This window comes from Neophocaena asiaeorientalis, unplaced genomic scaffold, assembly GCF_003031525.2.
Source record: "Neophocaena asiaeorientalis asiaeorientalis breed wild unplaced genomic scaffold, Neophocaena_asiaeorientalis_V1.1 scaffold70, whole genome shotgun sequence".
Classification (NCBI taxonomy): domain Eukaryota; kingdom Metazoa; phylum Chordata; class Mammalia; order Artiodactyla; family Phocoenidae; genus Neophocaena; species Neophocaena asiaeorientalis.
The window spans coordinates 2,859,485-2,877,418 of NW_020175410.1; the positions used below are offsets into that span (position 1 = coordinate 2,859,485).

Genomic DNA, 17,934 nt, shown 5'->3' on the forward strand with positions numbered 1-17,934 from the left:
CTCTAGAAAAGAATAATGATTCATGGTGCTAGAGTCCTATGAAACTTATCTTGGTTTTCAGATTATTGGCCTTAATATGGTGATCAATGCAAGAAGGGCTAGTGAAAATTTTGTAAGCAAATAAAACCTTGTATGAGGCTAAATATTATTGGGTATGTCTAGATAGATAAGATTACTTTTATAGTTTGTAATTTTATATCAGAGAACTCTATACAACACAGCATAATAATAAGCACCGTATTAGGTTCCGTGTCATCTTATGTAACAAGTAAGAGGGTTGCATTAAGCAGTAAGGTCCTTGCCAAGTGTCTTTTTTAATTGTTGAAATGTTTTACATTCCAATGTGAAAAGTACATATCCATGTTTATAAGGAAAAAATAATTTGTTGTGAGAGAGATATTTGAATATCATTATAAGAATTTCTTTTTGTTTTGCCTTCATGTGAGGAAGCATGTATCCCATTTTACCTGTATTTTCTTCTAACTGAGGGCGTGATAGCTTGTTAGACTATGTATAATTAAAAACTGCAGCTTTTCGTGAGAATGAATTTTTAAATCCACTCCTGGCTAATATAAAAATCTAGTCAGCCTTTGTAAAATTACATTAAACGATCATTAATTTAATTATCTGGTACAAAGAAACAAAGATATGGTCATTGATTTGTGGGAGAAAATAAATTTTGAGCATCTTACTTCCGGATTAAATACTGAAATAGTTTAAACTATATTTTCTTTATAACTGTATGTTGATAAAATATATTATTTCTTTAGTTCTTTCATGCTGTATCATAATTTCCCATTATTGTTCATATAACAGAGGACAGTATCTTTAAAAAATAATTAATAGTTATCCAAAAATTACTAAATTTTATCTTTATGGATAACTACTATTTTTTCTTTTTAATATACTTTCCAGTCATGATAGTTTCTAATGAATGCATAGGCATCTAGAAAAATTGAGCATATTTAAGTTTGGTCTCCTTTTCCTCATGAAAAGCCTAGACTTTTCTTTTTTTTCTCTCTCTTTATGATTACAGAGTGGCTGGTCTAAAATCAAGTTGTCTAAGAACAAGCTAAGAATCATAAGCACTAAAACCATATTTCAAAATCTGAGCAACCAATATTATAGAAAAGGCAAAGATATACTTGAATCTGTCAGATCAGTACATTCCTATAATCCCCTCCGGGACAATCATACAATTTGATGCGTACAGTTAAACTCTGAAAATTATGTGACCATCTATTACGTAATGGATGGGACGTGTCCTCAAACCTTTTTTATCACTTATAATACAAGACAGGCCTACCCCATTTTTAAAAATCCCTCCTGTTATTGATAATTGCCTAAGATGCTTCTTCCTTTCCTTTTTCAGAATGAAGAACAAATTTTGGTATTTTGAGTTTGGCACATCTGAAACTTTCTCAGCCACCTGCAAGAAGCTACATGAATCTGTAGAAATAGAAGTAAGAAAATGAATTATCTTTATAATACTATGAAATGGCTTGAGTTTGATTATTAATATGTTTTCCTAGCCCATGGAAGGAGTTAGAATTTTAGCGACTCATATAGCTTTACCCAAGACTCTAAAACGTCATTTCTGTCACTCATTGAGAATCTAGCACATCTGAAATACTAATATAAAGTTAAGTTTGAGTATGAGTTGTTTAATACAGCGTAAAAGAATGAGAGGTGGAACACAACTTTAGAAATCAGTGGGCATAGTATGGACAGAAAAATGTAAGATAAAAGGAAGTACTTGAAGGGAAAGAAAAAAGTTGCAAAATACATTTTAAAAAACTTATTATTTTCAGGTCTCAATATCTTATAACCTTTAAAACACAGTTCACTAAAATTGTACTTACTTTTATGAATAAAGTTTAAAACATATACTTCTCCATTCCCATTCCCATTCATTAACTAGATCTTTTCTGAGTTCGAGGTTGCCATTTCCCCATTACATTTGTAGGAAGTGGAAAAGCCAAGAAAGAGAGCAAAGATAGCAAGAAAAGATACACTTTAAAAAGATTTAGAGCAAATACGTCTACCAAAAATATAGACATTGTAGGACTAAAAATTTTGGAGACAAGTTGTAATAGAAAATGAGTTAGTTTTATTGAGAGATTTTTAGGGGTTAAAGAAAAAGGAAAAGTTATATTTTGTTAAGTTGTAAAGACAAATCAAAGGAACAGAATTATGAAACAGGGACACCTAATGACTAGCTGATATGAATTGAGAAATACTGGCTTTAACACTTTTCTTTTTAAAAAGAAATAAATAACTTGTCTACTGAGACCTAAATCATTAGTGGCAACTATTAGAGTAATAAGTTGGGTAGACAAAAGTAGTTATGGACCACAGAGAGTCATAATGATGGTCTGGCTAGGTTCTTCATTATCCCAGCTTTCTAACTTACTATTAATGATAATAACAGCAAAAGTGGTACTATTACAGAATGTAATCTTTTGGGACTTTTTCCTCATCATGATTGACAAATAAATTGAAGTATTAGGGGTAGAATTGATTGTCATAGAATGGAAAAAGCTCTTCATGAGTGAATCAGATCATAACCCTGAAAAGGGATATAATCACAAAAGGTAAAGGATTTGGGCTCAATAGGCACTTACTGTGATTGCTATTTGTGATGATAAATATGTGTATGTTTTTTATATCTATATATGTATATAATACTTATACAGTTATATGTACATATATATTTATAAAAATCATCTAAGACCTCCCTTTACCTTCAAAGCTCATTATTTAAGAAATCATTATATAGTAGATTTTGAGCATTTCTGCCCTCAGAAACCGATGCTTGAAGAAAATCTGCAGCAAAAGGCAAAAATGACAAAAAATTAAGGTATGGCTTCTGGTTGAATATAGGGTGGATACCCTGAAGCCTCTTGCGCCTCTCCTTACTTTCGCCTACCACTGAATGTAGATTGAAAAAAAATTATCTAAGAGAGATATTTCATGTTCATGGATAGGTAAACTCAACATTGTTGTGATGTTAGTTCTTCTCAACTTCACCTAAAGATTTAATATAATCCCCAAATTCCAGTAAATTATTCTGTGAATATCAACAAACTGATTCTAAAGTTTATCCTGAGAGTCTAAAGACTCAGAATAGTGAACACAATATTGAAGGAGAAGAACAAAGTTGGAGGACTGACACTACCTGACTTCAAGACTTACTATAAAGTAGTCAAAACAGTGTGATATTGGTGAAAGAACAGACAAATCAATGAAACAGAATATAGAGCCAAGAAATAGATTCCCATAAATACAGTCTGCTCTTCTTTGACAAAGGATGAAAGGCAAGACATTGGAGCAAAGAAGGTTTTTTAAACGAATGGTGCTGTGATGACTGGACATCCATAGGCCAAAAAAAAAAATCTATTCACATTTCTTCACCCTTAACAGAAATGAACCCAAAATGGATCACAGAGCTAAATGTAAAATGCAAAACTTTAAAACTTCTAGAAGATAACATAGGAGGAAACCTAGATGGCCTTGGATATAGTGATGCCTTTTAGATACAACACCAAAGGCACAATCCATGAAAGAAATAATTGGTAAGTTGGACTTCACTGAAATTAAAAATGTCTGCTCTTTGAAAGACAATGTCAGGAGAATGAGAAAACAGGCCACAGACTAAGAGAAAATATTTGCAAAAGACATATCTGATAAAGGACTTTGTATATTCAAAATATACAAAGAACTCCTACAACTCAACAATGAGAAAATAAACAACCGTCTTGAAAACTGGGCCAAAGACTTTAACTGATACCTCACCCGAGGAGCTATACAGATGGCAAATAAGCAGCTGAAATGACACTCCATATCATATTTCATCAGGGAAATGCAAATTAAAACAGCAGTGAAATACCACTACACACCTATTAGGGTATTGAAAACCCTAAAAGCTGGTGGGGATGTGGAGCAATAGGAAGTCTGATTCACTGCTGGTGGGAATGCAGAATGGTACCGCCACTTTGGAAGTTTCTTACAAAGCTAAACATGCCCTTACTTTATGATCCAGCAATCATACAGTATATATGGTATATACCTAAAGGAGTTGAAAACGTTATGTTAACACAAAAACATGCACATGGATGTTAGTAACAGCTTATTAATAATTGCCAAAACTTGGAGGCAAACAAAAAGTCCTTTACTAAATGAATGGGAAAATAAGTTGTGCTATCCAGACAATGGAATATTATTCAGTGCTGAAAAGCTACGAAGCTGTGAAAAGACATGGAGCAACCTTAAATACATTTTCCGAAGTGAAAGAAGCCAATGTGAAAAGGCTACATACTGTATGATGTGAACATATGGCATTCTGGAAAAGGTAAAACTATGAAGACAGTAAAAAGATCAGTGGTTGCCAGTTAAGGGGGACGGAGGAAGGAATAGGCAGAGCACAGAGGATTTTTAGGACAATAAAAATACTCCGTGTGATGCAATGGTGGTGGCTACAGGTCATTATACATTTGTTCAAAGCCATAGAATGTATACCAAGAGTGAACCCTAATGGACACTGTAAACTTTGGGTGATTATGATGTGTTAATGTAGGTTCATCAGTTGTAACAAATGTACCACTTTGGTGGGGATGTTGATAATGGGAGAGGCTGTGCATTTGTGGGGACAGGGTGTATACAGGAAACCTCTGTACCTTCCCCTCAATTTTGCCATGAGCTTTAAACTGCTATAAAAAGTAAAGTCTCAATTTACAAAAAACAAACATCGATCTATAGTATAATATTATGTATGTCACAAAGTGAAAAATGTCCAAGGAAAAGTTTGTGTCACATAGCAAAAGACGTGTGATAAAAATAGGTATGGAAAACATTGATTTTAACATTACAAGTGATAAAATTCGGTGATTTTGTTCCACTGAGCTTTACATCTCGAGAAGAACTCTTTCGGGTCATGTTTCTACACGCCCTCCAAGTCTGGCTTCCCAGCTCTGCATTTACTGTCTTATTCTATGCACCACTGGAGTAGCATTTATAAATCAGAGACAGCACTGTGCACTCCCCATTCTATGCACTCTGTGCATATCTTGAAATACTGTTATAATTTTATGAATTTATCTTAATTCTAAAGCTTGTTTTTTGTATGTGTGTGTGTGTGTGTGTGTGTGTGTGTGTGTTTGTGTGTGGAAGGATGGTAATGTAAAATCTGCTTCTCTACTCACTTTTTAATGAATCCAGTCTATCATATTAGCAGAATACGCCTTTCTACCCTCAAGGTTACTTCATAATTAAATATAATAAAAACAGCAGTTTGGAAATTTGATTCTGTTTGCTGTTGCTTCCTGGCCTAAAATTATACCAACTATGGTTTGAAAATATATGAGAGAATAAAACCACTTCAGTACAAGAGTATCTCAAGTAATGGATGTATGTTTTAATGACAGCTTCTTCCAAGCAAAGCATTTGCTGTGTGACCCTTTACCTCATATCTCTCTTTCATTTAGGAAGCTGTTTTCTGAAAAAGGTGAATATTTGGAATAATATTAATATCACAGGCTAATAGTTGATAAAAACAATAGCTAAGATTTATCTATTATTAAATATACCTCATGCTTGGAGCTAAGCAATGCACATCCATTACCTGTCTTAGTCTTCGTCTGAATCCTATGATTTAGAGATTCTCTTGCATCTCTATTGCAGAGACACACATATGAGCATTTTCTTTTATGATTTAAAAAAAGAAAACAAGAATTGTGTTGCTTGCTGCCAAAATGTTTAAGGAAACAAATCAGTTGGAGAATCGAAATATAAATATATACATAGAGAGATGGACAAAGGTGAAATTTTTAATATTAAGAATTTCAGTTATCTATATACATAGAGAGGTTAACAAAGGTGAAATTTTTAATTTTAAGAATTTCAGGGGCTTTCCTGGTGTGGTGGCACAGTGGTTGAGAGTCCGCCTGCCGATGCAGGGGGCACGGGTTCATGTCCCGGTCCGGGAAGATCCCACATGCCACGGAGCGGCTGGGCCCGTGAGCCATGGCCACTGAGTCTGCACGTCCGAAGCCTGTGCTCCGAAACGGGAGAGGGCACAACATTAAGAAGCCCGCGTACCTCAAAAAAAAAAAAAAAGAATTTCAGTTATCTTTTAACTTTGTAACAAAAGATAAAGAAATAAAAAGATTAAATGAAAAGCTTTATATTTACAAGATAATATATTAAAAGCAAAGTTTGTGTAAAACTACCTGGGGCATGGATATGTACCTGAGAATCTCAGGTCACCATCTGGGATTGAAGCTTACAAAGTTCATGAGTTTTTTATTTGTTCCATGTACCAGGCAAAGTTCATGAGAGAATAAAATGGCCTATTCTCCAAAGTATTTGAGTCTTTTGGTGTTTGGTAAGACTTGGGAGGGTGGTATATTTTAAGGCCAGGAATTTCCTCAGATACTGACCTTTGTCTTAATGATTAAGTATTTCTACAAAACCTAAATGAGCTCAAGAATTAACAAATTGCAAGAAGAGTGTCAGGGACACAAAATAAATTAGCAGAATTTGAAAGATAAGATTCTGATTGCCCAGTAACCTGGAAAGCACAGAGTTATTAAAAGCAGTAGGGCAGATTTTCACAGCTTAGTCTGTGCTTCACCTATATCAAAATCATCCTGGACGGTCTCTCAGCATGCATTCAGAGAACCGTAGCCTATCCTTACCGCTACCAAAACACCATCTTGGAGTAGTAGAAATGAAACGTGTGAATGAACATTCTTTTTTAAACCCTTTATTGAGGCATAGTTGACCTACAAAAAGCTGTACATATTTAATGTAGACAACTTAATGAGTCTGGAGAAAAGAATATACCCATGAAACTATAATCATAATCAAAGCCATCAACATTTCATCACCTCCAAAAGTATCTCCCTGCCCTCTTTCTGTGTGTGTGTGTGTGTGTGTGTGCGCACGCATGTGCGCGCATGTGTGATAAGAACAGGCAAAAGATCTTCCCTCTCTTCTAAAGCTTCCCAGGTGATTTCTCTTTTTTTTTGCAATGAAATTCTAGAAACAATGATGAAGGGAGACATTAAAGGTGTAGACCTCAACAAAGATGGTCCTAGTAATCAAAAATTGGACTCATCAAGTCCAAAACAAAAAAATACCTCCCTGTTCCAGGAAAGTACAAGAAATGTGGGGTTGAGGTACTGTTACCGTTTCATTAAGATAAATACATTATAATTTTTCTTAGGAGAGTGAGGAAGAAATGAGACAGATGACAGGTGACCAAAGGTGAAATTTCTCTTCTTTAGTTACCACAAGTTATTTTTAATGAGATAACTTTTGGTAAGAAATTTAATATTCCAGCAATAATTTCTGGCTTTCACAGAATCTCCTGAAAGAGAGAAACATGTAAAATTAAAGTGCTTTTCTGCTGATACTTATAGCTAATGCTTGATATCTTTTTTTTTTTTTTTTGCGGTACGCGGGCCTCTCACTGTTGTGGCCTCTCCCGTTGCGGGGCACAGGCTCCGGACGCGCAGGCTCAGCGGCCATGGCTCACGGGCCCAGCCACTCCACGGCATGTGGGATCTTCCCCCACCGGGGCATGAACCCGTGTCCCCTGCATTGGCAGGCGGACTCTCAACCACTGCGCCACCAGGGAAGCCCCAATGCTTGATATCTTGAACCAGCAGTGTTATCGTTACTATCAACATGTTCAGCAACTGTGTGTGTGCATACATGGTACCAGTTTCAAATATTCCTGTTTTCCAAATGTGCTTCCATCTTCCTCTCCTTTACCAGTTATCTCCCATTCCACTCTAAAAATAATGTTGCAATTATCTGCAATCAGTACTTTTGTCACCATCACTGGACTGCCAGCTAACAGTAAAATCACCTAAAAGGCATGTTCTGGGTCCCTATATCACACTGTGTTTTGTGGGTAATACTTTTCAAATGCATTTCAGAAAACACGGAGCTTAATCACTGGGAAAATATAGAATACCACAGCCTTCTAATCCCATTAAGCCATTTATATGTACGTTTTAATTTGTAGGTTTGCTGCTATAGTTTTCTGCAAAATATAAATAATTTTATCCTATGAATTATGTATGAATTTGCAGAAAATCTTCTAAAAGCAGGTATATTTAAGTCATTTTACACCATACCATTTTAAACAATGAACAAAGCAATGTTCTTATGTTTCATTAAGTAAAATTATGAATAAATTTTATCTGACCTGGGCATAGAATTAGACTCACTATGAAAAAATATTTACAGTTTATCATTAATCATATCTCATCAGATTTATTATCCACACTTTTATGGTTCTCCAAAGTTCTTCACATGTTTTAAATATTTCTGTCAAGTGACATGTTAACTGAATCTAAAACACTAAAATCACATATAAAAGTTTGTCTTTAACACTTCTGTGTAATGTGGTGCAGGGTATATTTATAAACTAGGATTAAAATATATTGGAAGAAAAATTTAAACCATATTCTTTTAGGTAAATTTGTGTCTAGAATAAGATCTTCCATTTCAAAACTGTAAAGAGTGGACAATGGCCTCACAACATTGCACTCTGAAAATAGCTCCCATAGTAGTATACGTTAACGACCTCTCTTCAACATAATAAAAATATTCAGGATTTATTGACTAACCAAGGCTGTTAGCTTTTAAGCTTTTATATTCCTTTTCTCTGTAGCTACCTTTTTAAAAATCATAAATCTTCAAAGTGGATGAAAATATTATCTGACACAGTATTATAACTTGTTTATATTTCATAGCCTTCACCTCAGCTTTTATTTCCATGCACTCAACTGGTGTGCTCTACAACTCCTGGTCTTCATCAGAGCCAGCACTGGAAATTTCCAGACTAATGAACATAACGTTAAAGCAAACAGAGGAAGGTAGCCTGGGGTCAAGAACTAGTGGAAACAAATTATTAATAAGTAGGTATTTATGTAAGTACACTGTCCTCTCACAGGAACCTCAGTGTTCTCCATTGGTCCTTCTTCTTTGGAATTTCTTAAGAATTTTTTTCACTTTTCACAGAGCTGCTTACTGTTTCCTTAAAACTACACGTGCCAAGACTCTGAAGACTGAAAACATGAATAATAGTATACACTGATGTTTTTCAGTTGTCACATGTGATTCCCCTAATTCAGTTTAAAAAAAAAAAAAAGCCTATTTGCAACATGCTCTCCTTTTTTGCCGATGAACAAAGGAATACTCCTTCACTAATTCTGAAAGTAACTTGTCACAGTGGGGTTCGAAGGCCTAGTCAAATAATTGTCTTAGTGTACTACCTGCTGTGTTCAATATTGAGTGAAAATGGAAGCCAGGCCTCAACTCCAGCTTATTTCACAATTCTTCTGTTATTTAAATGATTTTAGTCAGTTTGGGGGAAGCCAGACCTTTATAAATTAACAGCAGGGAAATACCAAAGGTGTCAGATTGCATATTTATCGTCTTTTTCGTGTAATACTTAAATATGTATTAAGAAGTGACTGACATAAATTAGGCAGATTTCAGAAGCCACAGGCCGTGGCTTGTAGAGGACCCCCTTCTGCTTGACATTTCATCCTTGTCAAAGATCAAATTATTTTAATTTAGGCTGCAAATTATAAGGAATGAAGACTTCTTTGTGGGAATTCCCTGTGGTAATCTGACTTTTGTTGTTACTGCTGCTTGTCAGTGTGCAAAAGATATAATATGCATGCAAATAAGGTTAAAAAATATGTACTATCTAATTATCCAGCCAGTACATTCCACTTGAAGACAGTAGGAGGCCTGACACACAGTATGTGTTTGATTCATTGAGGCCTGCAGGGTATTTACACAAGATTACTTTTAATTATGAAATTAATATCTGTTTATCTAGAATATATAGCAGTAAGTGAGTATACACATGAGCAGAATTCTTTAGTAAAAAGAAGTCATCTTAATTTAATACATGAAAAGAAGGGGAAAAAAATCAGTTGTTTCTAGGGGGAGAAAAGGCATCATCCAGACCTTGGTTTCACCCTCGTTGAAATAAATTGAATGAAAACTTGGCACCGTCTCTAGAATTTGTTTCTAGCCCTGCCAAGTAGGCTCAAGATGTGTTGCTTTATTTCACAGTTTTTATATTTTAGTGAACAAGATACAGTATTAGATTCAGTATGATGAGGAAAATGTAGAAAAAGAGAGGGTTTTTGTTTGTTTTTTGTTTTTGTAATTTTCGTAAAGGATTATCTCTTCCAGTTTCAAAAATCATGATTATGGTGAGAAAGAGAATGATGAAATTGTATCCACCTTTTTTTTTTTTAACTGTAATAAAACATATAGCAAATAAAACAATCCCGCTGCAGATATACTTTAACTGATGAAATGCATATCCCTAACAAAGTTTGTTTGTAAAGCATAGTGTTACATATTGACATCTCTGCTCATATTGACGTCTAACTGAAAATGGGAGGACAGTATCTGGGCTATATTATAATAAGTACCATTTTAGGAAACTCAAAGCAAATGAATAAATAAATCATAATTACAAAAATACAGTATAGCCTTGTCACTTTCCACACATGCGCATCAGTAGAAATGTATGGAAAATTCAAAAAAGTAAAAAGTGATCACGCTGAGTATTGCAAAGCATTGTCTGGTAGAGTGTTCCATATTTTCCATAGTGAAAGGGTGTCTTCTCACCAGGCAAACAAAAAAATCTGGCTGACTGATTTTACTTTTCATTTTTTCGTTAAAGCAGCTATAAAGTAATGATAGGTTGGAGATTCCTTTCTTTTTTTTTTTTTTTTTTTTTGCGGCCCGCGGCCCTCTCCCGGCCCCAGCCGCTCCGCGGCATGTGGGATCTTCCCGGACCGGGGCACGAGCCCGCGTCCCCTGCATCGGCAGGCGGACTCTCAACCACTGCGCCACCAGGGAAGCCCCTGGAGATTACTTTTACTGCTGCTGCTCTTGGCATTTGCTTCACTCAGCCTGCCTGGTTCTCCATGTTCATTTAGATAACCATACCTCTCGTTGCCTTTGACAATGTGCTTGGAACTTAATCTAGTTCAAGAAACCATCCTTGCCCACTTCATTGTAATTCAGATCTCTTTGAATTGCTGTTTTTCTTTTTTCAAAAGTCTCTTAAGCCATTTCTTTCTCTGCTCCCCCAAAATGAGACCCTAATTATGAATTCTGTTTCTTTATTTTCCCCCAATAGTACCTTGCAGTGTGTTCTAAATAGGAGCAGTCCTTAAAATTTCCGCCTGAAATTTGACAAAACTTTCCAGAATCAACCTCTTTGTAACACATTGGAAATTTGCAGCTGGTTATATATGCAGACACTAAACTGGGCCCCTTTCGAAGGTTCTCTGTAAACAGAGATACACTGATGATTTAATTTGATCATTTTTAAAGACTATTTATGATGCCCGGTAAATGTTATTGGTTGCTTTATCTTTTATGTTGACCTTTAGGGTAACCATTTAAGTGTTCTTGAAAGGTTTATTTAGAAAGGACAAGATTACAGATTTTAAAATTCTTATTAAAAGATAAGGAAATACAAAAGATGAAATCAAATTGTTTCTGTTCTTTTCCTTTTTCTAATCAGTGTGATGGAGTACAGATTGATTTAATAAACATCTCTCTGGAAGGAATTGCTATTTTGAATATACCAAGCATGCATGGAGGGTCCAATCTTTGGGGAGAGTCTAAGAAAAGACGAAGCCATCGCCGAACAGAGAAAAAAGGGTCTGACAAAAGGACCACGCTCACAGATGCCAAAGAGTTGAAGTTTGCAAGTCAAGGTAAGTTTTCTAACATTTAATTGTTGCTTCTTAATCGGCTCTTAAAGACTACTTTAAATGTAAGAGTTTTCCATTGCACTATACTCTATATATTTATGCAGTTGTATTTTTTTATATCAGATATGCAAGTGTGATTAATATTATAATAGATTCTAAAATCATGTATAAACTGGCTATATTTTCATGGATTCTGTTCTCCTTTATTCTCTTTTTTGTGGGTATAGCTCTTGACTCAGAAAATAAAATATACGTGGGGATTTAGTGGATAATAATATAGGATGTATTGTACATTAAATTCTGGAATGTGATCATCTTGGTCAGATGTTTGAGTTGCTATAACAAGGGCCTAGTTAAGGCTTTTCTGAGGTGTGTTGCAAGTTTTATTTTTGGCTTTCTTCAGTCAGGCTATGATTAGGAAGCTATCTTACATGAAACTGTTGTCCTAAATATTATACATAATGGCATTTTAAAATATCCCACGATCAGTTTTGGTTATCTGCTTCTAGTTTTCCAGAAATTGAGTAAAAAGTAGAATACCTGGGAAACAAAGGGCAAAGGACTAACGAAACAGGGCAGAATCACTATGGATCAGTTTTCAACTCCATTGAATTACACTTCACATGGGACATGACAACTAATTCTTGTTGATAGACTGTACAAACAAAGACACCAAATTGTTATTATAATCTTTTGGTATTATAATAATTGATCATGCCCCAATTTATGTATAGTATCCATACTATTTTTTTTAACCTTCCAGAATCTATCTAATACCTTTGATGGCATTCAGATGGCCAAGAAAACGTATTGGCTCAGCTCAGTGTAGCAAAGGCAAAATATGAAGAGATCACAGCCTTATGGGCTCAATGAAAATAAATATTTTTTTAAATAAAGAAAATAAAATGTGAGGATGGTTGATAGGCTTGGCGGTGGTAGGAAATAGCTTTATGTTTTGGCGGTGACTTCTGTTAGATGGTACTTGGTGACCAGGAAGGTGAAAAAAGATTGACAGAGGAAGTATTAAGTATCCTCTTGAAAGAAGCGCTTACTACAGCCTGCCAATAACAGAAGGTTTTGATGCTCACTAAATGTATGGGTGATCCTAAAGAGGCAAATCCTGAAGAGTTGTGTAATTTAATGCAAGAAAGTTATACCAAATTAATTAAGATGCTTTCTATTCAGAACGAATATAACTGTATGAAAACATGGAGGAAAATGGTTTTTTGAAGAAGTACGTAGAAAAAATGAGTAGGCTTGTGCTATATGAATTTTAAATGAGAGAAATTAGGTATAATTACTAATTTCTAGGATTTATTGACATTAATAATGCATTTATATTTAAATGTAAATGCAGATTTCTATAAAGATTCCTGAAAATTTTCTAAGTTTAAAAATTAGTTCAAGGACCATACTAAGACCAAACCTAAAAAATCTCTGCTTCTATCCCTAAGGAAGCAATGAGTACATATAGTAATATAGTCCATATAGTTAAAAAATAGTTTTACATATATTATATATATAAAATGATAATTCTAGGTTTATTTTTCTGTTTGGTCCCTGCCTATTAATACTTGGTATGTCCTTTGCATGTAGACGTTTCAGATATGTATCTGAATTGATTCTCAGCGCTCAGCCGCCAACTGTGTTAGCCCAAGGAGATGCTAAAGTTTGTAAAACTCATGGCTGTGCTCCACCAGGACAAGTGCCTGTATACTGTGGAGCTACTGCAGACATGCTGTCTGTTGGTCTCACTCATCCCCCTTTGTATGCTAAGGAATACACGTTTGGAATGAAGCACACACAAATCAGCCAGAAGTATTGTATAGACTGTCGGTGCCCATAACCCTAGGAAAAGGTCTCTCTTCCCATTCTGTCTTCTTGCTTTGTACTATGAAACTATTGGGACCAAGTTTCCATAAACTTGGGAAAGAAGGAGGAATGAAGTGAGAACCTACAGGGTTTGTGACTTAGGGATACGTTTTTCTCAGTACAGAGATTGGGAAAAGCATTAGAAATCAGAGTTTTTGAAGGTCATTGTATGAGTAATAACAAAAGCATGCTTTATAATTGATTTGGCTCAACTTTTATTTCCCTCTCTAAACCAACTATGCTTGTAAGTTTGGATTTAGTTTTATTTCAAGATCAGTGTAATTGAATGCTTAAAATGACTTTATCAGCTGAATATTTTAAAAAGACTTCTGTGTTAATCAGTCTTTTATTAATTTTATCAAGATTTTTTTCATTTTGATATATTTTACAACAAAATAGCTAAAAGTATATCAAAATGCTTCAAAGTTTTGATTTCACATTTATTCTGTTAATTCTTAAATGTTACACTTAATAATCAGAAATGAAAGAAATTTACTACTTAAAATATCTGCATGTATCCCTTCCCAAAATGGGTAAATGTTTCTATCATTTGATCTTGTTTTCAATTTCTTGACACAAAGACAATAGTATTAAATGTAAGGGTCAATCAGTATTTTAAATCTAAATATATTTTCAGATTTACACAGAATGGTTACAGGTATGGCCTTTAGAATGAAATAACAGAAACTGTAATTCTAGTCCAACAACTTTTCTTAACCCAGATTCAAATTAGTAACTTCACTCTTGGAAAAATATAAGTAAATAAATGAACAAATTAATAATGTAAATTTCTTCTTTTTAAGTTGTACTTTCTTGAAATATTAACTAGCAACTTTTCTGATATAGCTCTGTAAAAAATTTGAAGTTTAAACTGAATGTTTACTATATTAGAATGGATGCTTGTTTCCATAAACTTTAGAAAGCTTTTGGTGGTGGAGAGAATGGGGGAAGCATACCTAACTATAGATTCTTGAAGTAAAGATAATTTTTTTAATTTAGTAGAAGGATTTAAGTTAAGAAAAAAGTTTACAAGTTTGTTTTAATTTAAAAAATGTCATAGATCAAAGGTACAAGATCAGGTTTGGAGCATTACATACTCATTTATACTTCGCCCTACATAAACTGGAACTCCTGCACAATTTTTTTGCTTGCAATCTTTGAGGACATTCACACATAAGATCAGAGTATCTTCAATTAATAAATTCACTGCTTGGAAATTTTACAGTTGATTTAATTCGAGTTGATCAAAATTATAAGTAATTAATTTAATTACATTATTGTTTTAGCAAAATACTCTAAAACAGATGCAGTTCTGAAACATACACATACATTCATCTAATTCAGACACTTTCTTTGTGGGTTTGTCTTTTTCTTTTGTTTTTGTTGTTGTCTGTTTTGTTTTACTTCTTTTGGAAATAAAAATGAGTGTATCATATGTAGATGTCATGGTCTTTAAGCAAAATTGTAAAGTAGGCAAATTAGATCTTCAGTGCTCTTAGCCTTAATATTCAGTCTTTCCCATTTCTTTCAGTTGCTGAGTTAATCTTTGCCTCCTCTTCTTCTGCATTAAATCCAAGTCTCAGAAAGATATCTAATAAATTTGTTCACATTAATATATAAATGACTGATTGCAGGTGAAAGTAGAGGTATTTGCATTTTAAAAGAAATAAAAGCCTTCAGATAAACCATTATTTTTCAAACTGTGTTCCATTGAGCTATGACTGCAGTTCTTCAGAGGTTCTGTAAAAACTTGGTTTAAATTGATTTCTGTCATATTTTGGAACAATAACATAAAAACCTATAATAAAAACACTGTAAAGTGTGTTCTATAAAAACATTTTGTCATACTGACAATTCCCAAATCATCAAATTGTGTTACCAGACAAAAATAACTTCCTGGGCTTCCCTGGTGGCGCAGTGGTTGAGAGTCCGCCTGCCGATGCAGGGGACACGGGATCGTGCCCCAGTCAGGGAGGATCCCACATGCCGCGGAGCGGCTGGGCCCATGAGCCATGGCCGCTGAGCCTGCGCGTCTGGAGCCTGTGCTCCGCAATGGGAGCGGCCACATCAGTGAGAGGCCCACGTACCGCAAAAAAAAAAGAAAAAAAAAGAAAAATAACTTCCTTTCCTCCTCCGGTTCCACCTCCTCTTCTTCTTCCTGATGGGTGTATTGATCCATAGATAGATGGATAAAATGATAGTTATACCTTTCCACACATATGTTTGTAAACATACACACATCTAAATAAAAAACAACTCAGTAACTATGACATTAATTGCAAAGTCTGTAGCTCTGCAATGCTCGTTTTAAAATACATCTTTGTATATTCCATGATGTACCAAGGGGAACATTACCACCACAGTGTATGTGAATCACGAGGAATTAAAAGGCCTGCAAGCTCAGGTACTTTTGTTTGACACAAGCAATAAAGAGTGCATAACAATCAATGGAAGTGAAAACAAGGTGACAATACTAATGTTTTTTATGAAAATGGAAATCACTCCTTAGAAAAGTTTTTGCTCATAAAAAATTGCATTAGTTAACTAGCTCCCCAAAATAACAGACTTGTACTAGTTTGTATATCAAATGCACTTTTAACAGAGATGTAGGATATAAACATGCTCACAACTCCTGGTAAAGAACCAGTGATAAAATTGAAACAAAGTTTCAGCTAAATATGCAGAATAAGGTAAATTTGACTAATTGAAACTTCTAGTTAACATCTGAGGCAAACAGCAAGTAAATTTGTATTAACTAAGTTGAAAAACTATATTAAAAGTACACCTGTGAACGTGCTTTTTGACAGCGAGGACCTCTCAAGTAATACGAGCAGTTTTTAGGCATTCTAATGGTTTTAAGCTTTGATGATACAAGTCCAGCTATACCATTTTCCAGTAATGAATGCAGAATGGTGCAGGACTGCCAAGTGAGATGTAAAAAGTTCGTATCATTTATGATTACATATCTATCTGGATCAGGATATTTCCAGTATCATACAATAAAAACAAACTGCAGAGATCATTGAAAAATAGGATACCTATAACACTGCAACTATCCTTATCAAATAACTCTGTTATTCTCATAGATTGACTATATCACAAGTGTTAGCAATTTAAACGTGTAAAATATATTTGCACAAATAAAATTCTAATTTTCTCTTTAATTTACTGGTCTTAAAAATATTGCTTCATTTGAAAAACAGAAAAGGTTGACTGCTTTAAAAAATTTGAAAGCCACTGAGCAAAAGTAATTACATTCAAGCCGTAGAATTTCAAACATTTGCCAGAAGCTAAGGGCGGTACTGTCGGGAGCAGCTGGACTTCCTGCTTGAAACCTTATTAACTGGGTGCATGTCTACTCCACATAAGGATACAGATAGAAAAGTTTATTTTGAAAACTAATTAACATGATATTGTCCATGCAATTTTCAGTGATTTAATTCCCATTTACCAATGAAAATTCTTTTCTTTGGGCAGAATTTCTCAAAGTGTAGTATACACTACACTGATGGAAAATTGAGCTACTTTAAGCAGTACCCAGATGAATATTTTAAAGTATGACAGTTTTTATATGTACTATTGCAGTTGTTTTCTCTTTATGGTAAGGAATGCTTTTTTCTTAGTTTGTAATTTTAAATAATTTTATTTTTGAAATAAATTTGTTGAAGTAAATATGGAGTAAAAGCCAAAACTAAAAAATAATACAGGAGTGCATGGATATGGAAAAAATTGTGACGGTGGGACCAGAAAGGCTAAAGTATAGAAAACACCACTAGGCTAATAGTACAGATTCCACCACTTTGTATAATTTGCATAGCCCCAATTTTGAATACTTAGTGAACACATTATTTTTATTCTTCATTATCTTGCATAAAATGTACTATGTATAAGTTCCCCCCAAAGAAGCTTACACTGTACATACCCCTACCCCACCTTATTTGATGTCTGTGCTCTGTACTGGGGAAGATTAAAATCCTGATTCTTTTTAGGAGCTAGAGGGGAGAGACTATAGATCTGATTGACTGTCAAGGACTCTGTCTATATCAAATGACTTTATTGTTTTGAAAACTCTGAAGAAGTAGGAAGAAAAAAGAGGTCAATCCAAGCCAAACTGATCAAAGAGAACAAATGAGTTGATGTCTATGAAAGCTTGGCCAAAGATGAATGTCTTTTGCCGCTGAAGAAAAATCAGGTTATTGGCTTCAAGGTCTTCATCTTTGAAATGGAGATTGTGAGTTCTGGAAGAGCTGAGATTAACTTATGTGTGCTGTCCATTCTATTGCCTGGAAAATTA

General features: G+C 34.5%; 1 protein-coding gene across 6 annotated transcripts in view; it reads left to right on the forward strand.

The window, feature by feature from the left end:
- The window catches only part of DGKB (diacylglycerol kinase beta), a 639,375-nt gene that overhangs the window by 446,822 nt on the left and 174,619 nt on the right, over positions 1 to 17,934 (forward strand). For all 6 annotated transcript variants that reach the window (XM_024767053.1, XM_024767055.1, XM_024767059.1 and 3 more), the window contains 2 exons: positions 1,373 to 1,463; positions 11,576 to 11,771. In XM_024767053.1, coding sequence (XP_024622821.1) covers positions 1,373 to 1,463; positions 11,576 to 11,771 — 287 coding nt within the window. The remainder of the gene's footprint in view (positions 1 to 1,372; positions 1,464 to 11,575; positions 11,772 to 17,934) is intronic.